Source organism: Gymnoscopelus microlampas (assembly GCF_963454915.1).
Source record: "Gymnoscopelus microlampas genome assembly, chromosome: 5".
Taxonomy (NCBI): Eukaryota; Metazoa; Chordata; class Actinopteri; order Myctophiformes; family Myctophidae; genus Gymnoscopelus; species Gymnoscopelus microlampas.
Window position 1 is genome coordinate 34,178,396 of NC_139942.1, and position 18,927 is coordinate 34,197,322.

General features: G+C 43.6%; 1 protein-coding gene across 1 annotated transcript in view; it reads right to left on the reverse strand.

The window, feature by feature from the left end:
- The window catches only part of LOC311045052 (voltage-dependent R-type calcium channel subunit alpha-1E-like), a gene marked incomplete at its 3' end in the record, with an annotated part of 59,245 nt that overhangs the window by 6,688 nt on the left and 33,630 nt on the right, over positions 1 to 18,927 (reverse strand). The window contains 27 exon segments of the mRNA XM_084056864.1: positions 24 to 85; positions 519 to 576; positions 578 to 636; positions 889 to 969; positions 1,081 to 1,191; positions 1,586 to 1,750; positions 2,634 to 2,835; positions 3,858 to 3,995; positions 4,378 to 4,538; positions 4,639 to 4,735; positions 5,424 to 5,435; positions 6,814 to 6,920; positions 7,096 to 7,155; positions 7,725 to 7,854; positions 8,319 to 8,493; positions 8,744 to 9,030; positions 9,117 to 9,884; positions 12,158 to 12,225; positions 12,357 to 12,424; positions 13,516 to 13,633; positions 14,108 to 14,177; positions 14,753 to 14,884; positions 15,502 to 15,614; positions 15,957 to 16,069; positions 16,323 to 16,557; positions 16,853 to 16,920; positions 17,971 to 18,024. Coding sequence (XP_083912990.1) covers positions 24 to 85; positions 519 to 576; positions 578 to 636; positions 889 to 969; positions 1,081 to 1,191; positions 1,586 to 1,750; positions 2,634 to 2,835; positions 3,858 to 3,995; positions 4,378 to 4,538; positions 4,639 to 4,735; positions 5,424 to 5,435; positions 6,814 to 6,920; positions 7,096 to 7,155; positions 7,725 to 7,854; positions 8,319 to 8,493; positions 8,744 to 9,030; positions 9,117 to 9,884; positions 12,158 to 12,225; positions 12,357 to 12,424; positions 13,516 to 13,633; positions 14,108 to 14,177; positions 14,753 to 14,884; positions 15,502 to 15,614; positions 15,957 to 16,069; positions 16,323 to 16,557; positions 16,853 to 16,920; positions 17,971 to 18,024 — 3,712 coding nt within the window.

Below are 18,927 nucleotides of genomic sequence, written 5' to 3' on the forward strand. Positions count from 1 at the left end.
AAATAACCTAAGGATGTACCTGCATTCCGATGATGGCATATATGAAGAAAAGCATAGCGATGAGAAGACAGACGTAAGGAAGAGCCTGTTGTCGGGGAGACAGAGACAGTCGATCAGTACTTTGTCACACATGGATCAATGTCTGAAAATATTTGTGATAATACACAGTGTTAATTTATCCATTTGTAACTCTGAGTGCCCTTGCGTTCTGCGCCCTGCACCATACCGTAGATCTTCTAAATAGGGCCTTGAGAGTGTGCAAATGTAAAAACGGGTCCATTTGGTTACTTCAGTACACTCTCAATGAAGAAACGTCACAATGTATCTCTGAGCAATTGAAAGTGGGTATGTATAGACTAGTCCACAGAGCGCTGCCCTGTAGTTCCCTAACTACGGTGTCCACACCAACCACACGGTGCATTTTGACACCGCAGCAATGACACCGTGCGCTGTGGATCTATACAAATGGACTCTAGATGCCTCAAAGAATTAGGAAGTAGGTTGTAAATGTGTCTGACCTTGAAGGATTGGACAAAGGTCCACAGCAAGATTCTTATGGTGTAACCTTGTCTCAGGCTTGATCAGCCTGGCTGCTCGGAACAGCTTCAGGAAACTCATGTTGATGGTATTCAAAGACTAAAACGAGTGAGAGAGAGAGAGAGAGAGAGAAAGAAGGGGGGGAGTAGAGTGGGAAAGACGAGATAAAACAAATATGGAGGGACTGAGCAAGACATTGCTTACATTTAAAGCTTACCAGAGGCAGAATTGGTAACAAACAATGTCTGCTGAACTGGATATTTTGAGTATGAGTATCACCCCACATAACCTTATGAAAAAAATAGTATTACAGCAAAAACAAAAAACAACTACACTTTAGGAATAACTTGCCTGTAAATCCACGATTATCTCAGTGATGCTGCCGAGCACAGTGATGAAATCAAAAATATTCCAAGTATCTCGAAAGTAGTTCTAGGGGAAGGCAAATAAAGAAACCATTGTGCGATCCATAAACAATACGACTCGGCACAAAGCAAGTCACTCTACACTGTATTTCAGCTTTTCTCTGACTGTAGTACTCACCACAAGTCCAAAAGCCATGATCTTGAGAATGCACTCCAAGGAGAAGAGGACGGTGAAGGCTGTATTCAGGTGCTTTAGGACGGTGTCGTAGGCCGCTGGAGCTGAGTGATACTGTGTACAATCAACAGAAAATACTTAGAAATAGTCTTTATCTTCAATGTACCGTCAATTTATCTGCGCTTGACAAGGTAATGGCCTAGAGCAGTGATTCTCAACCTTTTTAATTTCAAGGACCTGCAGTTTGATTTGCATTAGGCTACGGACACCGATTTTATAAGATTTTGATCTTTGGGACCACACATGGTAAAATCCTCAGTGTTAATTTAACGCTGGGAGGGTACAAATGGAAACAAATGAACCTGTGAGTGTTCTATTTGTACAATCGGAGTCAGACTTGTAAGGGTCCATTTGGTTCCTATCAATCGTTTAGCTGGGGACCCCCTGGACCCCTCAAGGTCCCCAGACCCCACATTGAGAACCAGTGGCCTAGAGGCCGGAGGTTTACCTTCATCATGAGAACCACAGTGTTGAGGGCGATCATGACCATTACGGTGTACTCAAAAGAGGGCGATGCGACAAAATGCCACAGTCTGTACTGGAAGGTTTGCCTGTTCTGGGGCATGTAGCGCGTCATGGGCTTGGCACTCATGGTGAAGTCAATGCAAGCCCTCTGGAGAAAGAACAGGGAGAGAGAGATATGCAAGAGTTTTACACTTTTACATTCATCTGAAATCAGTGTACCCTTTGTGGAATAGTGGGAATAGACAATAAGTGAAGTGAGCGTGTTTGTGTGTGTGTGTGTGTGTGTGTGTGTGTGTGTGTGTGTGTGTGTGTGTGTGTGTGTGTGTGTGTGTGTGTGTGTGTGTGTGTGTGTGTGTGTGTGTGTGTGTGTGTGTGTGTGTGTGCACACGTGTGTGTGTGTGTGTGTGTGTGTGTGTGTGTGTGTGTGTGTGTGTGTGTGTGTGTGTGTGTGTGCGTGTGTGTGTCCTGATGTGTGTACATGTGTATTCCTGTGTTCCATCGCACATTTGGAACACTGGATAAAATATGACAGCTGATGTCTCTGAAAACCTCATGTAGCCAAATGATGACAGATCTCCATCAACCAACATTAACGTCTGGTGACATCTAAACTCAATGTACTGTACAATGTGCTGTAGTAGCTAAAACTGGGTGGAAACTATTCAGAGATTTAAAAGTAACTGCATTGCATTTCAGTCTGACCAAAAGCAGGGATAAAACATATCCACAGGTGATAAAAAATATTATTACCAGAGGGTGGATATCAAAATCAAAGGCATGGATTTCCCCCCACCAAATCAAACCCTGCCCATGAGTGAGTGTTCTTGTTCTTATTTAATATTTAATATTTAAGATTTGTAACAGAATATTTAACAGCAGATCTACGAGCTTGTAGAGCGGCTATTTCCACTATTTCTGAACATTTTCAAACTGTATGAAACATGGAATTGGATTATGCAAAGATAATTGTGATTAGGCGTTTATTTAATAATTGTGACAGGCCTACTTGAGAGCATTGAAGATTTGCGTACCTCGTTCTTCTCCAGGGTACACTCCTGGATCATCTTATCGCCTTGCTCCTGGAAGGTGATGATGATGAGGGCCACAAAGATGTTGACGAAAAAGAAAGGAAAGACCACAAAGTAGACCACGTAGAATACGGACATCTCCATGCGGTTGCCACGGCTGGGACCTAAATCCTCCTCCGTGACATCGGTTGAGTGCTGGAGGACCCTGAGAGGAGAACAGAGGAGAAGAACCTAAGCTGAAAGGTCTTAATACACCGGGTAGTGTGTTTATTTCTCGCGATTAATTTGCATTAGTTCGTTGTTTGTGACATGAGTACATTCAAACAGAGCGGGAACATTATGCAGCGACAAAGCCACGTAATTGGGTTTTTCTTTTTAAGCGAGGCGAATTATTCATTGAGAATAAAAGAACCACCCTGTATGAATGAGGCATCATCAAATGAATAGTTTGAGATGCTGCAACGTGCTGTGAGCTTGTAGATTGGCTATTTTCAGTGAAGAGGTTTGGTGTAAAGGGAAAAAAGAGCAGACCAAGTAGAGAGTCAAAAGTCATGTTTACTAAGTATTCAAGAGTTCAAGTTGTTGAATGCCTGAAAATACACAATAACATCCAACATTTAACACATGGGGTGCCAAAACCGAAGGGTATTCGGTTTTGCTAATAATTACGCGGAGTGCCAAAACCGAAGGGTATTCGGTTTTGCTGTCTTTTTTTTTTTTTCGTTTTTCTCCACACGGGCGGGGCTGGAGCAGCTCTGGGAGTACCCATTGTGATCCTATGAAGGATAGGCCAAATGGATCACCGGAAACAAAAACATGGCTCCCATCCGCTTCCTGTCTGTATTTCCTTCTTTAAAACGCCTACTGTATATCTCCGAATCTGTTTCCGGTGGCGAAAACTGGTCATGCACGATGCGCGATCCCCCCCATTGTAACTCGCCAGTGAAATGTTATGGTTCCAGGCTGTAGCCAGGGTGGTTGCGCTACATGAATGGATGCTTTTTTTACAAGCTCACAGCACGACACTTCGTGCCGCGCCGCAAGCTTGTACATCTGCTATTTTTGAAACATCTTGAAAGTGTGAGAACTACTGATTTAAAAGGCATTTGTAGAATCGTGCCTACTGTGTGTGTGTGTGTGTGTGTGTGTGTGTGTGTGTGTGTGTGTGTGTGTGTGTGTGTGTGTGTGTGTGTGTGTGTGTGTGCGTGTGTGCGTGGTACCACTCACTGAGGCCATCCCTCCCCTGTGGACACAGTGAACAGTGTGAGCAGGGCCCAGCACACGTTGTCGAAATGGAACTCATGTCTCTTCCACTCCCGCCTCTTCACCTCTTTCTTGTCTCGGCTGTAGTCAATGTAGTAACCCCTGCAGGGAACAGAGTGGCCCGAGGGTAATTGCTTCACTTCATTCACTGGTTAGCCCATCAGCTTAAATATAGTAAAAGCTATATTTAAGTTTTACTGCTGTTGGTGCTGAGACAGAATAATTTGTGACCATGTCAGTCCTACCTGTACGGGTGGTCTGTCATGTTTAGCCCATAGACTACGACTCACGATATATTTGACATTACCATGCTGACCATTTTCCAAAGCATATCATGGGTAGTTTGACTATTAGATTTCTATCATGGTCCTTTAAGGTGTGTCTGACATCATGTAGTAGTAGTATATTGGAAGTACAGCATCTATCTCGATCACTAAGCAGCGAGGAACATGGATTGAGCTGAGACTTTGAGATCGTCACTCACTGGCACTCTTTCTCCGTATTCATGGAGCTGTCTGTGCAATAGAAGAACCTCCCCTTGAAGAGCTGCACAGCGATGACAGCGAAAATGAACATGAAGAGCTGGTAAACGATGAGAATGTTGAGGACGTTCTTAAGGGACGTAACCACGCAGTCAAACACAGCCTGCGGGGAGAAAGAAGAGAAGCAGGAAGAGGTAGAGTGACGAATAGGTATTTGACGTAACTCTGACAGACGCTGGAAGAGAAGCTGCAAAGCACGGCACCTTGAGCTTGGGAAGTCTCTTGATGGTCTTGAGGGGCCGCAGAACTCGCAAAACTCTGAGGGACTTTATGGTCTTGATGTCTCTGCCTTTGTTGTTCCTGTTGGCGTTTACAAATGGTGTATCACAACTAGGAATATGCTGACAAATTGAGACACAAGGACATACAGTAGGCATGCGCACATGTAGAGAACAAAATAGACACAAAATGCAAGTACAGCACCACACACAATTTAAATGGCAAACACAAGAAATAATACAAGACCGGATCTAATAACTGCGTGGCTTCAGATTTCATGTGGAATGTCTGTGACATCAGTCATCTATGACATTATTATGATGCATGACTCCATATTCAGGAGGTTTCAGCACGGTGTGACCACCATTGACTTCGATTATAAAATTTAAGTTCAATATAAAAAATAAAAAACAACACACAGTATGTGAAAAATGGATGGAGGTACTTCCTTGGCCCACTGGCAGCGTGCACGTGAAATTTGGAAGTCCAGCGGTTCGCGACATTGGCCCCGGACACACAGACAAACAGACAGACAGACAGACAGACAGACAGACAGACAGACAAGACAGACTCGCAGACCCATTTCACTTGCCTCCTACACAGCCACGGCATTAAAAAAAAACAGAACTTTGGATTTGTCAGAAGAGCCAATGAAATGATAAGTGCATGGATGATCTCACCAAAAGGCAAGAGCACATTGATCCAGGCGAAAGGTCAAATGAGAAATAGAGAAATATGAAACGTAAACAAGTGTATGAGATGCGTTTACCCCATCACATTCCTGGGAGCACCAACAGTGATACAATCCACAGGAACAACAGAGAAAATTGAGGCATAAAGAGAGATACACAGTGAGCACAGCTCGGAGGATCGCGGCTATAATACACAGCTATATTCACGACAGAGAAATGAACACAGAGTCATTTGCAGTGCAAGAAAATTGATCACAATCACGTAGTGGGAAAAGAAAGCAAGGGAGGGTTCTTGGGATTTTTAGGAGCATGCATTATATCCATAATCTATACAGTACATATTTAGTCTGAGTATAAATAAAAAACAATTAGATACAAGCTATCCTTTCAACCCATTTGAGGTGGCTTTCGCAGTGGAATCCGAGCAACGTGATCCACACAACCTTACATCCCACATTTGTCCGACACAAGTGTGAGCTTTTTAACCCATTCAATCCGTGAATGCATCTACAAACGTATGTTGCTATATATACAGTATATCAGTGGTGCTCAAACTTTTTTGTGTGAAGGACCCCCAAAATGAAAGCATTTGGCCGTGGACCCCCATCTAAAAAATGATTTGTTCCAGGGACCCCCCCCAACCCCAGAAGCAAATATTTGAGTTACAAATGTTCGCTTTGAAAATATATATATATTCAAAGATTATTTTTGCACAAATTTTCACCTATTTGATGAAAAATGAATGGCAGATCTACAAGCTCATAGGTGCCACGCTATGAGCTTGTATATCTGCTATGCTTTTATAGCCAAAGAAATCTAAAATGACAGAGATGCGTTCCTGGATTGAATGGGTTAAATAGCAAACGGATTGCATTTCTATAGCGCCTTTAAAGTGCCTTACTGTACATTCACACACACATTCACACACCAAAGGCAGTTGCAATCATGCAAGGCACGGATTAGTTAAGGGTTCAATGTCAAGGACACTGAGGCCTTCCGGTACCTTAACCTATTAAGACCTGAGGCCGATTCTAAAAACGTCTTCTAAATCCTAACAGTTTGTTGAAAAAAAATATCTCAAAATATTTTGTTCCAGGGACCCCCAGAAGCAAAGATTTGAGTTACAAATGTTCGCTTTAAAAATATATATATTCAAAGATTTGCACTAATGTTCATGATTTTTCTAAAGAATAGCAGATCTACAAGCTCATAGCGCGGCACTCGGTGCCGCTCTATGAGCTTGTATATCTGCTATTTTTGAATAGCCAAAGAAATCTAAAATGACACAGATGCGTTCCCGGTCTAATGTCAATAATTTTGTCTTTGAAAGAGCTGTTCAGCCCCTGCACTGGCATGTAACAGAGCTGTTGAAGGGAAGGTCATTCATAACGTGTCGTATGCGGAGATGATTTGCTGCAGTGAGTGAGTCATTAGTCATCACCAAGCAAGTGCTTTATCGTGACTCACGTTAGCGCAAAGGCGATCAGTGCTCCCACAACCACGATGAAGTCCAGAATGTTCCACATGTCACGGAAGTAGGAGCGGTCGTGCAAAATGAGACCCTGGTCTATCATCTGGAGACAAAACATACACCATGTCCACATATAGTATACTGCAGGCGTGCATGCATATATACTCTATATTAAATGTGCAGTGGGCCACAAACCTCTCATCTACATGTATAGTAGAGTTTTAAAAGGGCAGCCACAATGGAGCCAAGATTTGTATTCTTTTTATTTTATTTCCTACCTTAATAATCATTTCAAAGGTGAAGACTCCAGTGAAGACGTAATCAAAATAGCGCAGGACCTGGGAAATTCAAACACAAACAATTATTAACAATGTTGTTTATTTTTTCAGTAACACTCTGCTGCACTCGGCTGAGAGCTGAGACCCAGTGGTAATGGCTGGAAACTGAGCAGCTGCACTCAAGCAGTAAGGGACCTACTTAAGGTCAACTTACAATTAAGCGATAACTGATGATAGGCCGTGGTATATTGTCATTATATCACAATATCTCATGGCCAAGTAGAGTGGGCTATTAATTGTATAACCAAACATGGCAATAGGAGAATTATAGACAAATCCTAATCCTGAAACCATTTTTAATAGCAATTTAATTACAAGAATCATAGAGAAAGTATAGGTCCTCCCAACTGGCTGCACTAGCTGGTTGGTCAGGGCAGGGAATCTGGGGAGAGAAAGCCTGAGCCTCTGCATGCGTTACGGTGTCCTGGTGAAACCGCTTGCTGTCAGGTGAAAAGAAGAGGCTGGTACTGTACCTCCATGTGTAATGTAGGTCGGCAGTGACAGGGACTGCATACTGTATGGGTAATTGACAACAAATAAATTGGGGAGAGCTGGGTTTCCCATCACACCTTGTTTCTGTCTGAGTTGGTGCAGACAGGGTCCTCTGCAGCCAGGGCGATGCTGCTGGCCACAATCACCATGAGGATGGTCATCTCAAAGTACCGCATAGTGACCATATAGTGGCAGATCCTCCTAATGCTGTGATTCAAAGGGAGAGATGCTTACTGTTAGCTGGTGAGAGCTGGCAAACTAATGTATGTATAGTTGTGTACTCTACCAGGACCGTGATGGGATTGTAATTCTTCCTTTAACCACCACATGAACCCACAAGTCCCTATTCTCGGCATGTCATGATAGGCAAACATTTAGCGAAAAAAAACAAAAACACTTTAACTAATCTCAACTAAACTAAAACTACGCCTTTCCAAAAAAAAGAAAAGCTAGCTAAACTGAAATTGAGAACATGAAGCCAAAACTAAATAAAAAATAAAAACTAATGAACAAAATTACAATAACCTTGCTGTGCATAGACAATAGCATGGTCCTTTATTAAATTTATAATAGTACACTTACAGGTCCATTTGCACACTATCAGAGTTAAATGAACACTCAGGATGTGTAATAACGATAAACGTGGTAATCCAGGTTTGTAAATGTCTCACGGGTTGGAGGGTTTGAAGATGAACATGCTGTCTGGCTCCGCAGGCTTAGGAGGGCCAGGCGGCTCCTCCTCCTCCTCCTCCTCCTCTTCCTCCTCCTCCTCGTCCTCCTCCTCCGTGTCCTCCTCCTCTCTCTCCCTGTGCTTAGCCGGGAACGCCTCCAGCTCTTTGCTGTTCACTGAAACACAAACAGAGAATAATGTTAGCTGCAGACGGATACCGATTAGTAATAAGTAAAGAGCCACATGAGTCGTCATAGCTGAATCATCGGGAAAGACTGGTAAAGTGTGACACTTCTTTCGCCAGAAATTCGGGGGACTCCCACACTGGGTTGATAAATGAAACCATATGACACTCTGAGTCACACTGTAGACAGCCGTTGACTGCGAAGCGACTGAGAGGAGGAAACGCAGGTGAAAGTGTCCTACCTGTCATGGGGGTGAGCTCCAAAAGCGTCTGTGCAGACATTTCAATGATCACACTTCCCTCGGCTTTCAACTTGTCACGGTTCAGCAGAGACACCGGGTGGTTCTCAGTGTCAACGAGCACAACAGACTGCTCCGTGGCTTCCGTGGCCTGCTCCACGGGAGGGTTTGGGCAGAGGAGCTCATACTGGCCAGCCTGCCCCACCTCCCCCTGCTCTGCCCAGGAACTACCCAGAAGAGAGGGTTCACACTGGGGAGGCTCGGGGATGTCCGCACCAAGCACACCCCCTCTGTAATGGAAAAAAAGCAATATGACTCTCCACTGAAAACAGCACCATGACAATTTTGCAAACGCTGCAAATAAGTCAAGTATTACCTCCCAAGTCCATCTCCAACCTCTGCATATGGGTTGACTATGCAGGTGTCCCCATCCTCTTGGACCACCCCTCTGTCTATCTCTCCCTTGTTCTCACGCTCCCTCTCTTCTTTGTCCTCCGCCTCGTCCAGAGCCCTCCCTTCCCGGCTGTCAGAACGGGTGGCATGTGCCGCCCCATGTGGCAAGTGGGCACTGTCCAGACTCTTGGCCTCGGAGCGGGCGTCGCGGTGACGGTGCCTCCGATGGCGTGACGCCTCGTCTGGCCCCGGGGCGGGCCGACACTTGCGGGCCACTCTGTGCCTGCCCCCACCGGCCGGCCGGTGGTTCACCCCACCCGTTCTCTCTTCGGTCAGGGTCAGCAGAGGCAGGGGCTCCGACTCTGGAGGCTCAGGTAAGGGGATCGCGATGGACATCGGGGGCTCTGGCAGGGGCATGCCCACAGACATGGGCGACTCAGGCAGGTGCGCAGGGCTGACCTCCGGGGAGAGGGCGGCGACATTACTGCCGGGGGTCTCGGCGGTGTCCTCTGTAGGACTGCTAAACAACTCCTGTTGGCTGTCCATCTGACGTCGCTTACGCAGCTGGTTGGCCCTCTGCTCCCACACGGTCATTTTGACCTTTCTCCTCCTCTCACGGCGGTTGACGAAGGTGTTGGGAGGGGGCTGCTTGTCTGCAGTCCCGCTTGAATCATCCTCCTCCTCGCCCGGCATGTTTGGTCTGCCTCGGTGGATGGCTCGTTTCCTATATAGGTAAGGTCTTCTCCTCCCCCTGAGGGCCACAGTAAAACATAGCATCACTAGGGGGCAGCAGTGCACCCACATCTAATGTATTAATGACGAGAAACAAAACCAAAGTCCACATTGAGTACACTACCTCCAGGAGAAAATATAAAAACTGAAAAAAGTAAGAGATTTTTTTTCATTGAATTTATTATTACAAATAAATCATTTTGTCAAAAGGAAAGGCTAAATAATTTGAGCTACATAATACAAGAAAAATACAAAATTCAAAAAAAGAAAATACCTGAGGACAACAAATAATCCAAAACAAAAACCAAGGCCACAAGAACAAAAGGGAAGAGTGCGGGATTAAAGTACTGAAAAACTGTGACCAAAACTGTCTATCAAACAACTTCTCTAATCGAGTAGGGAAACTCAAGGGAGAAATGTTTTGTGACAAGCAGATGCAACTTTACTTACTGGTATTCAGACTCTTTTGGTGTCCATGAAATCAATGAGTGATCATTTGAAAACAAGACATTAGTGTTTTCCAACATACACAGAACAAGAACTGTTGTGACACATTCCAAAACAAGTCCAAAAGGTGAAACTATCTTAATACATGCCATCTCAGGTTTATAGGGTCATAAGCCCAGAGACCATGAATATTATGTAGAATATGAAATATTATGTAGATTTCTTTTATTTTTTATATCATGATTATTATTAATAAAATATTGTGTAGGCTTTTTTCTTGGTAGCAATCAATGTGTTTTAGTTAATCAATTAACTAAAATCATTTGAACTGACTTGAAACTGTCTGTTCTATACACAACATTTTGGTCAGTGCCACACAGCAGGCATTGAAAAGACAAACGTGATGGAGGCAGCATTACACTGTTGGCTAATACATATCAAAAATGGCACCTTGGTAGCTGTGACACATATAGGACCAACATTCAAATATGTAACATACAAATGATACACTTGGTGTCACAAATAGAGTCAAGGTAATGTAAAGTTTGGCCAATTATATCCCTTCATAGGCAATTCATCTCTGCGTAATGTGTACATAAAATTTTATGAACTTTTAATGAGCACTCAATCCCCATCTTACACACTGTATCGTTAGGAATTTGTTTCTTTGCGTAGCCCCGTGAGACACATTGACCTTCTCCCCCAATGAGGGTTAGATCTGGGGTTCAGCCATGTGCCAAATCCCAGGAGCAGGTAGGGGCTTTGGAGCCTCATTCAAGGACACTTAGACAGGAAAGGTCAAATTGGCGGGGATCAAACTTGTGTTCTTCCAATTCCACCAGGTCAATCATGCCTCCAGTAATATTCCCAACCCCAGAACAACATCTTGTGAGACCTGCCTATATGCACCATAATTATGAATTCATAATCCCAGGATCTAGACAGTAAATTAAGTATGCCTCTACCCAGTAGAGAATGACATACTAAGCTTTCCCAACCTCTCAAAAAAGCAAAAACAATACTGCATCATTAGACTTGGTGAAAAGCCACTGCAGAGGACAGTTGCACAGCACAGCATGCAGATCATTGTTAGAGTCTGAGGGGGGTCATTATCCCTTGTAGAACAATTACAGCACATTACGCTACCAACATAGAGTTCCTATTGCCAATACAGTTACAATACAACTGCACTAATGCTACAACGGCAATCTGTAGAGGACCATGCTTTTTTAATCAGGCATATACGATACATTCATCCAGTCCAAAACGCCTTCAACATGCCTCTCTAGCTTTGCATTCACCATGCAACCAAAGGCAGTAGAGGAACACATCAAGCAGTCTCTGCTAATTGCCTACAACTCTCAGAGAGAGAGAGAGAGAGAGAGAGAGAGAGAGAGAGAGAGAGAGAGAGAGAGAGAGAGAGAGAGAGAGAGAGTCCATAATCACTTATATTCCAGCTTATATTGTGTAAATGTTAACTATACAGGGTAAGCCCCGTAGATTTCTGCTGAGCTCCTCCTCACCAACATTGCACGTAGCACGATATGACGGACAGGTGTGGTTTTTCCCACAGCATTCAAAACGTAAGTACTTCCCAGGTTGGTTTCACACTTCGCTCGCACAACCAAAAGCATAATGAAATAGTGCTGCTTTAATGTCAGCCCTTCCTTTTACAAATGATGTGATGGAAATTGGAATTTGGTAAATGAGAGAGTTAATTTGGGTAGTTACCCAAATTAACATACTGGAAACAACTCTTAAGAACTACTTAAGGACTCTGAACGCTCTGGGTAACCCATTCCAGCATGGCCATTCTGACTGGTTCAAACGGATCGGATAACTTACTCAGACATTATGCCGTCTCTGCCTCTGGCATACCTCTGGTTGAAGAACTCCTCTTCCTCCTCTTCATCCTGAAAGACAAAACGTCTATATGAAGTCAATATATCCCCATAATTAGGATGAAGTGGGGTGAAATGGACATCTCACTCCACAAAATACAAATGAAACCAGTTCAATCAGTAAACAACTAAAATGCAAACACCTTGGTCAGTTCCTGTGCGTTGGCTAAATTGTCCACAGCGATGGCCAAAAACACATTGAGCAACGTGTCTGTTCACAGAATAGTTAAAGGGCATAACGAAACAACATTCAGATTTATTTATAATTTTTATTCCAAACTCAAAGACAGTCTGACAGCCCTTTTCTGAGTTGATATGACAACTCGACAGCCAATGATCATGTCTCAGGAAAAAGCGATCCACATCATTAGTACAGGGCCCTATCTTGGGCAAAGCCCTACCCATTAGCCTTACCCGCTACCTGTGAATTACACACAAGGCAGCTGGCACTGTCCCTAAACAGTATCTTGAAGACAATGATTTGTGCTGCGCGTCGTGCACGATGCCTCCGTTCAGTTTCATGAATCAATTGCGGAGGAAATAATGAACGGATTACAACAATATAACATTCTCTATAATCAGTAACATGTGGGTGATAATTATGTCGATCAAATATGGTTTTATTCAAAGGCAATCAAAGGCTAGAGCGTGTGAAGCAAACGTCGGGTATAGTGTCCAACGTTATAAGTGCCTCAGTGCTAGCCAGGGACCAGACGAATCTGCCGGTGCAAAAAAAGAATTGCCCCTCAGTGCGATCGCAGAGTTCACTTCTGAATTAAGTGATTGTGAATGTGATTGTCATTACAATTTTACTGTAATCCACAAAATGAATGAATGTTAAATCCTTTGGGTTTGGGTTTTTATCAGCAGTTGCCAGTTAAGACAAATAAAATGTTGTTTGATCTGCATCTGCTATAACCACACCAGAACATTTCATTTAATTAATCCAGAACACAAGCGATTGCTGTAATTTAAAGTTCTCTATAACCAGCAATGTGCGAGTGATAATTCTTAGAGATAAGGCTGGTGTCCGAAGATTTTGCACAGGAACGCCCCTTGCGCTATGCTAAATCCCCAAATAGTGGGTTTAGCAACTCTTGGCTAAGAAAGGGCCCTTAACACATCTGAACCTTTGGAGGAGCTCCTTTGCGGTCGCTTCCCATAGGGTTTGACTGTGAAAAATGTGGTGGGAAAAAATCACTGTGTGTGAACATGCCCTCCATCAAGGGCACTCTGAGAGGGCTCCTCTGATTAACTCTGATTCTCAGGGTGTGGGCAGGGGATGGGGTCAAGTAAGGATACAGTTTCCAAACAGGGTGAGCACTATGAAGTAGATGGAGGACCACATGCCAGACTGCACGCCACCCTGGGAGCGGATCCCATCGTACATCACCTCATTCCAGTCCTCACCAGTCAGAATCTGCACAACACAAAAGCAGATCATCAGAGACATTGTTACATTTCCTGTGTTTCATTTGGCATCTGTGAATGGCCTGAAAAGATGTAATGTTGTACAAACATATTTCAAGTCCAACAAAAACCAAGCAAGGAAAACTGTGCATAATGCATATACTGCAAAAGACAAAGCACCGTAATTAGTATAGCCATCAAAACATTATTCCACAGAGCATAATTGTCAGCAGATCTGACACAGATGTTTTTGTTACAGCTTCCAATGAGATACTAGGATCTCATTGGATTCTTTCATGTTTTACTTGACTGTGAAACTTGTGTGCATATGTGCGCACGGATGCGTGGGATGATCGCAGAGGCAGCGGTTGGATAGCGAGTGAGCAGTGTTGTTTAATCTTTGCCTGGGGTGAGAAATATCCCAGGGTGCAATGTGTCATGGAGAGAATGCAGAGAGTGAGAGAGAGGTCTGTGGGAGCCAAACCTGAAACACTGTCATGATGGCAGCTGGAAACGTGTCAAAGTTGGTGGGAGTGTAATCTTCAAAGATAAACCTAGAGGGAAAGCAAAGAGAATGAATGCAGGGGAAAATTATGACAACAGAAAGAAGAGAGGGAGGTAATAGAGGAGGAGGACACACAGAGTTATTTTCATCCAGACTAGTCATTTCCTTTCCCCTCCATCAAAGACACGCGATTGAAGGGACTATTGTTTGGTTTTTCAGCGTATGATTACTGCTGAAAAAACGGCGGCATGCTTTCAGTTATGCAGTTTGAAATACACTTGGCAAATCAGCACAGCAAATCAATGAACAAGGAAAATATAAAGGCAAGGGGAGAAGATGAGATCAGTCTCTGATAAACCCAACATTAACACTTTAACCTTGCTGTATATGCCTCCAGGGGCCCCTCCTTTATTCCCTCTACAGCAAATCTCTTCACTGAAAACAGCCAATCTACAAGCTCAGTTTTGAGCTTGTAGATCAGCTATTTTTGCTCAATGTTCACCTATCTTTGCCTAATGTTCGCCGAATGTTCTATTATGCCAGAATAGGGACACATGGGTTCCTGTGGTTGAGGGCCAGAGTATCAATCACTTGTGCAGATTGTATCCTGAAGGCGTTACTCACCTGCCTCCAAAAAGCTGCATGCCCAGCAGGGCAAAGACCACAACGAAGAGGAAGAGAAGGAAAAGCAGGCTAATTATAGACTTCATGGAGCTCATGAGGGAAACCACCAGGTTCCTGAGAGACGCCCAGTACCTGGCAGAGAGAAATGCCGCATTAGCTCATACTTTATTTAAACAAATAAAACACATGAACGCAAAGGTACTGTACTTACTTACTAGAACAAGCTGTAAATGTTTTTTTTTTCTGTGCTATGTTAGCAGCTTGCCCAGAGTTGCTGGCGTTATTGCACTGACAACACGACAACACACTTATTCTGATAAGTCCCGCCCCAGCTCGTAAGAGTACGTGCAGTGACAAATATCACCCTGCCCGCCCGGCTTCCCTCCCCCGAACATGTGTTCGTAAAGAGTAGACGCTACTGGGCAGCTACTTTACCACTGCGCCACCCAGAGCGCGGTGGGTGTCACTCGGGTCAGCGGATATCCAGAGCTATCTATGAATGCCAGTATCTGTCCCCTCTATGTACTATGGTAATGAGTACATGTAATACCCTGCCAGATTCTCTGACAAGAGGCACAACAAATACATAAGATACAGCACGTATTACATAGCCTGATAGGACGTGCATTTGCAACTTGCATCATCCCCTACTTGCATGGTTCCAGAGTAGGCCATTGCCCATTGGGCACTGGCCTAGCACCGGCCTAGTATACTGTAATCAGAAGTAGTGTATCAATGCAGATACTTACTTGGTGATCTTAAAGATCCTAAGGAGTCTCAGTGCCCTCAGAACACTGATGCCAAAGGACATGCCAGGTCGGAAAAAGCCCCAAACCACTTCGAAGATGCTGCCAAAGATGACCTGCACAGAGTAGTGAACCCACACATCAAGCACAGTATAAACCTGTTAATCAGGCTCACAACCAGAAGCCTGATTGCTTTGTGTAGAAACCCTGGCGAGGGCATCTTCCCCATTTACCCAGATTCATCATGTACCAGAAATTCCCCTTCTGGTTTGCATGATATGAACATTATTCCTCTGGGTCATAGTGCATGCAACACATGGATTGGCGTTAGAGAAATCAAACATCTACTGTCCATCCAAAGGGGAATCCGCCCATGAGGCTTCTGGGTTTCAAGCAGTGCTACTCTGATATGCGCACAAAGCTATGGTAGATGCTCACTGTGAGATGAACAAACTCACCCCACAGTCAAAGCAGTTGAAGGATGAGTGGTAGTAGAGTCGGAAGCCTAGACCATACATCTTCAAGAACATCTCAGCCATAAACAGCCCCAGGAAAACAAACTCTGCATAGTCTGGAGAGGAGAACACAATGAGTATCAAAAAAATGCCACCTACAAATAGCCCCAAAAACAATATAAAACATGTCAGGTATTGTTGTAATACGCATGTGCCATGGAGTCAAAACATAACCGGACCTTCCCGCTTACATGGAAAATTACTTTAAGCGATCAGGTGAAATACGTATACTGTAGCATTCTCAAAAAAATAGATAAAATATTCATGGACAGTCAACCCTCCAGCACACAGGTTGGGACTGAGACCCACAAAGGAAGATGGAGAGCCAGTCAGGCTGGTTGTGGTGGACGATAGCCACGCAGAAGGTGTTGAGTGCCACCAGACTGAGCACAGTCCAGTAGAAGGTGTCTGTCTTCACCATGCGGCGAATGGAGATGCGGAGCATGCGCTCCTTCCGCCGCATGTAAGCAGCGGGGCCTCGCCGGCCGCCACTGCGGAAGTTCACCCTGGAACGAGACATGCCTGAAACAAAGAGAGAGAGAGAGTTGGGAGACAAACCAACAACACGAACAAGAACACTTTGAGAGTCGGTCGAATAGGAGTTCCAAGGTCTTGTTTTTTTCATAAACTTGAACAGTGTGGACAAAATCAAAAAATACAATGAAGAATGAATAACGTTTTTTTTTTTTTTTTTACCTGAATCCTATCGCTCTGACATAACACTTCCCTTATGCATTATGTGTCTTGAACGTTCCAACCAACGTAAAATGTATGAACATGTGTTTCCCAGCACATTGTTGTGACTCAGAACTCATTGTAGCGGTTCCTTACTGACCTACTGTGTCCTGACCTTCTCCAGGGCCCCCTCGACGTGCACCGGTCTTCTTGCTGGTAGCTCGCTTCAGCACTAAACAGTTTACATACAATTAGGACAGTGTGCAGAACTGAGGAACATTATAATAATAAACATAGCCTTCACATTACATCTAATGTTCTGCTTCAAAAATTACAATTTGCACAAAATAAGGCTGCCAGACTGGTTCTGGGTTGTTTTTATAGAACAAGTGTGAAAGACATGCATGAACGTCTTAATGGCCAAGAGTCAAAGAAAGACTTTCTGCTAGTTTACTTACATATTTTGATAGAGTCATTAACACCCAGACTCCTTATTTTTTATAATAATATAACTTGCTGCTCAGATATTCACACATATTCCACTTGTGGGGCGAGTGATGGACAGATAACTTTACCTCTACAAAGTCCAATTCCATCAAGAGAGCTGCATTTTATAGGTCAATTGTCAGAAAAAGACTGTTTTAAAAGGAAACTTCAACTTCATATACTGTACACTCAAAACATAAAATAGTCCTCTTTTTATGTGATACTCGACTTTTGTAAAATATATATTTTTTTGCTGTTTTTAGTATTTCTTTGTAATACACTGTGATATTGTATATATTTTTGTTGATTTATTTTAATGTATTGTGCCCCAGGAAGACTATCTGACGTTAAGGCGTCAGCTAATGGGGATCCGTTTAAATAAACAAATAAACATTGAATTATGTAGCCTGAAAATGTAATATCCAGCTTAGGCAACAGTGTATGGGAAAAAAAGGCCTTCTCAACAGACAGTACAGCAGACTGCATGCCCAGTGAACCTTTTCACTTTTCTGTTACCAAGACAACAATTATGCCCACAGTTATCAAAGCTAATTACAGTAACTCCATGCAGTTGAGTTGTAGCTACGTTTCTCAGACAAAGCTGAACATTAGTATGCTTTACATTAGAAATGTATGCTTTACACTTAGGTTCCACTGAATGGAGGACATAGTGGGGTTTTCCTTGGTAACCAGTATGCCAAAAATAGAAAAACATAAATATGTATAGCATTGGTGCGTGGCGTGCGTGCGTGCGTGCGTGTGTGCGTGTGTGTGTGCGTGTGTGTGGGTGTTTTACCATCTAAAGCCGATCTACCAGAATTCTTATTCTCCTCTGCAAGCATTACTTCCTCTGTAAAATACATAATGAAAATTGCGGTTAAATACGAAACTGACAATGATTTTTCACAAAATTTGATTTATATGCATATCTGGGACAAAGAATCTGTCAATCAAGGTGGAATCAACCTCTCAACCAAACACTGTTCAAGGCTACTTCATATAATACATGTATATACATATACTAAAATGCATACAGTGTCACTCCTGCTCTCTCTTCACTGGCTTCCACTGGCACACACATGCATTTACACATGTACAGACACACTCCCATGCGCGCACACACACACACACACACACACACACACACGCACACGCACACGCACACGCACACCCGCGAGCACGCACCCACACCCACACACACACACACACACACACACACACACACACACACACACACACACACACACACACACACACACATACACACATACACACATATATACACACACACACACACACACACACACACACACACACACACACACACACACACACACACACACACACACACACACACACAGTGAGTCAGTCTCACCTTTTTCTCACCCTTTACCTGCGTGGGAGACAAACACTGTACATTGCAGCACTGCGGTGTGCAGCTCAACAAAGCTATTCTAGATTCACAAAGGATCTACAACACTACAATCTAATTTGTAAAGCAGCTAGAGAAGAAATCAACCTCTTGGTTCCTGCATCATTTTAAGCATACAGTATTTGGATCTCTATCTCATATAACGTGTCTTTGTGTTGTTGTTGTTGTAGGTGGTTTCTTTCTTTCATTCTCTTTCTCAGGAGACATGTTTTAAAGATCAGCGAATCTGCGCAAACACCCCACACACATGATCACCACGAAGACACTCATACTGTAGCTCCATCATCCACTGCTGTTCAAACAAAAACGTACATACTGTAC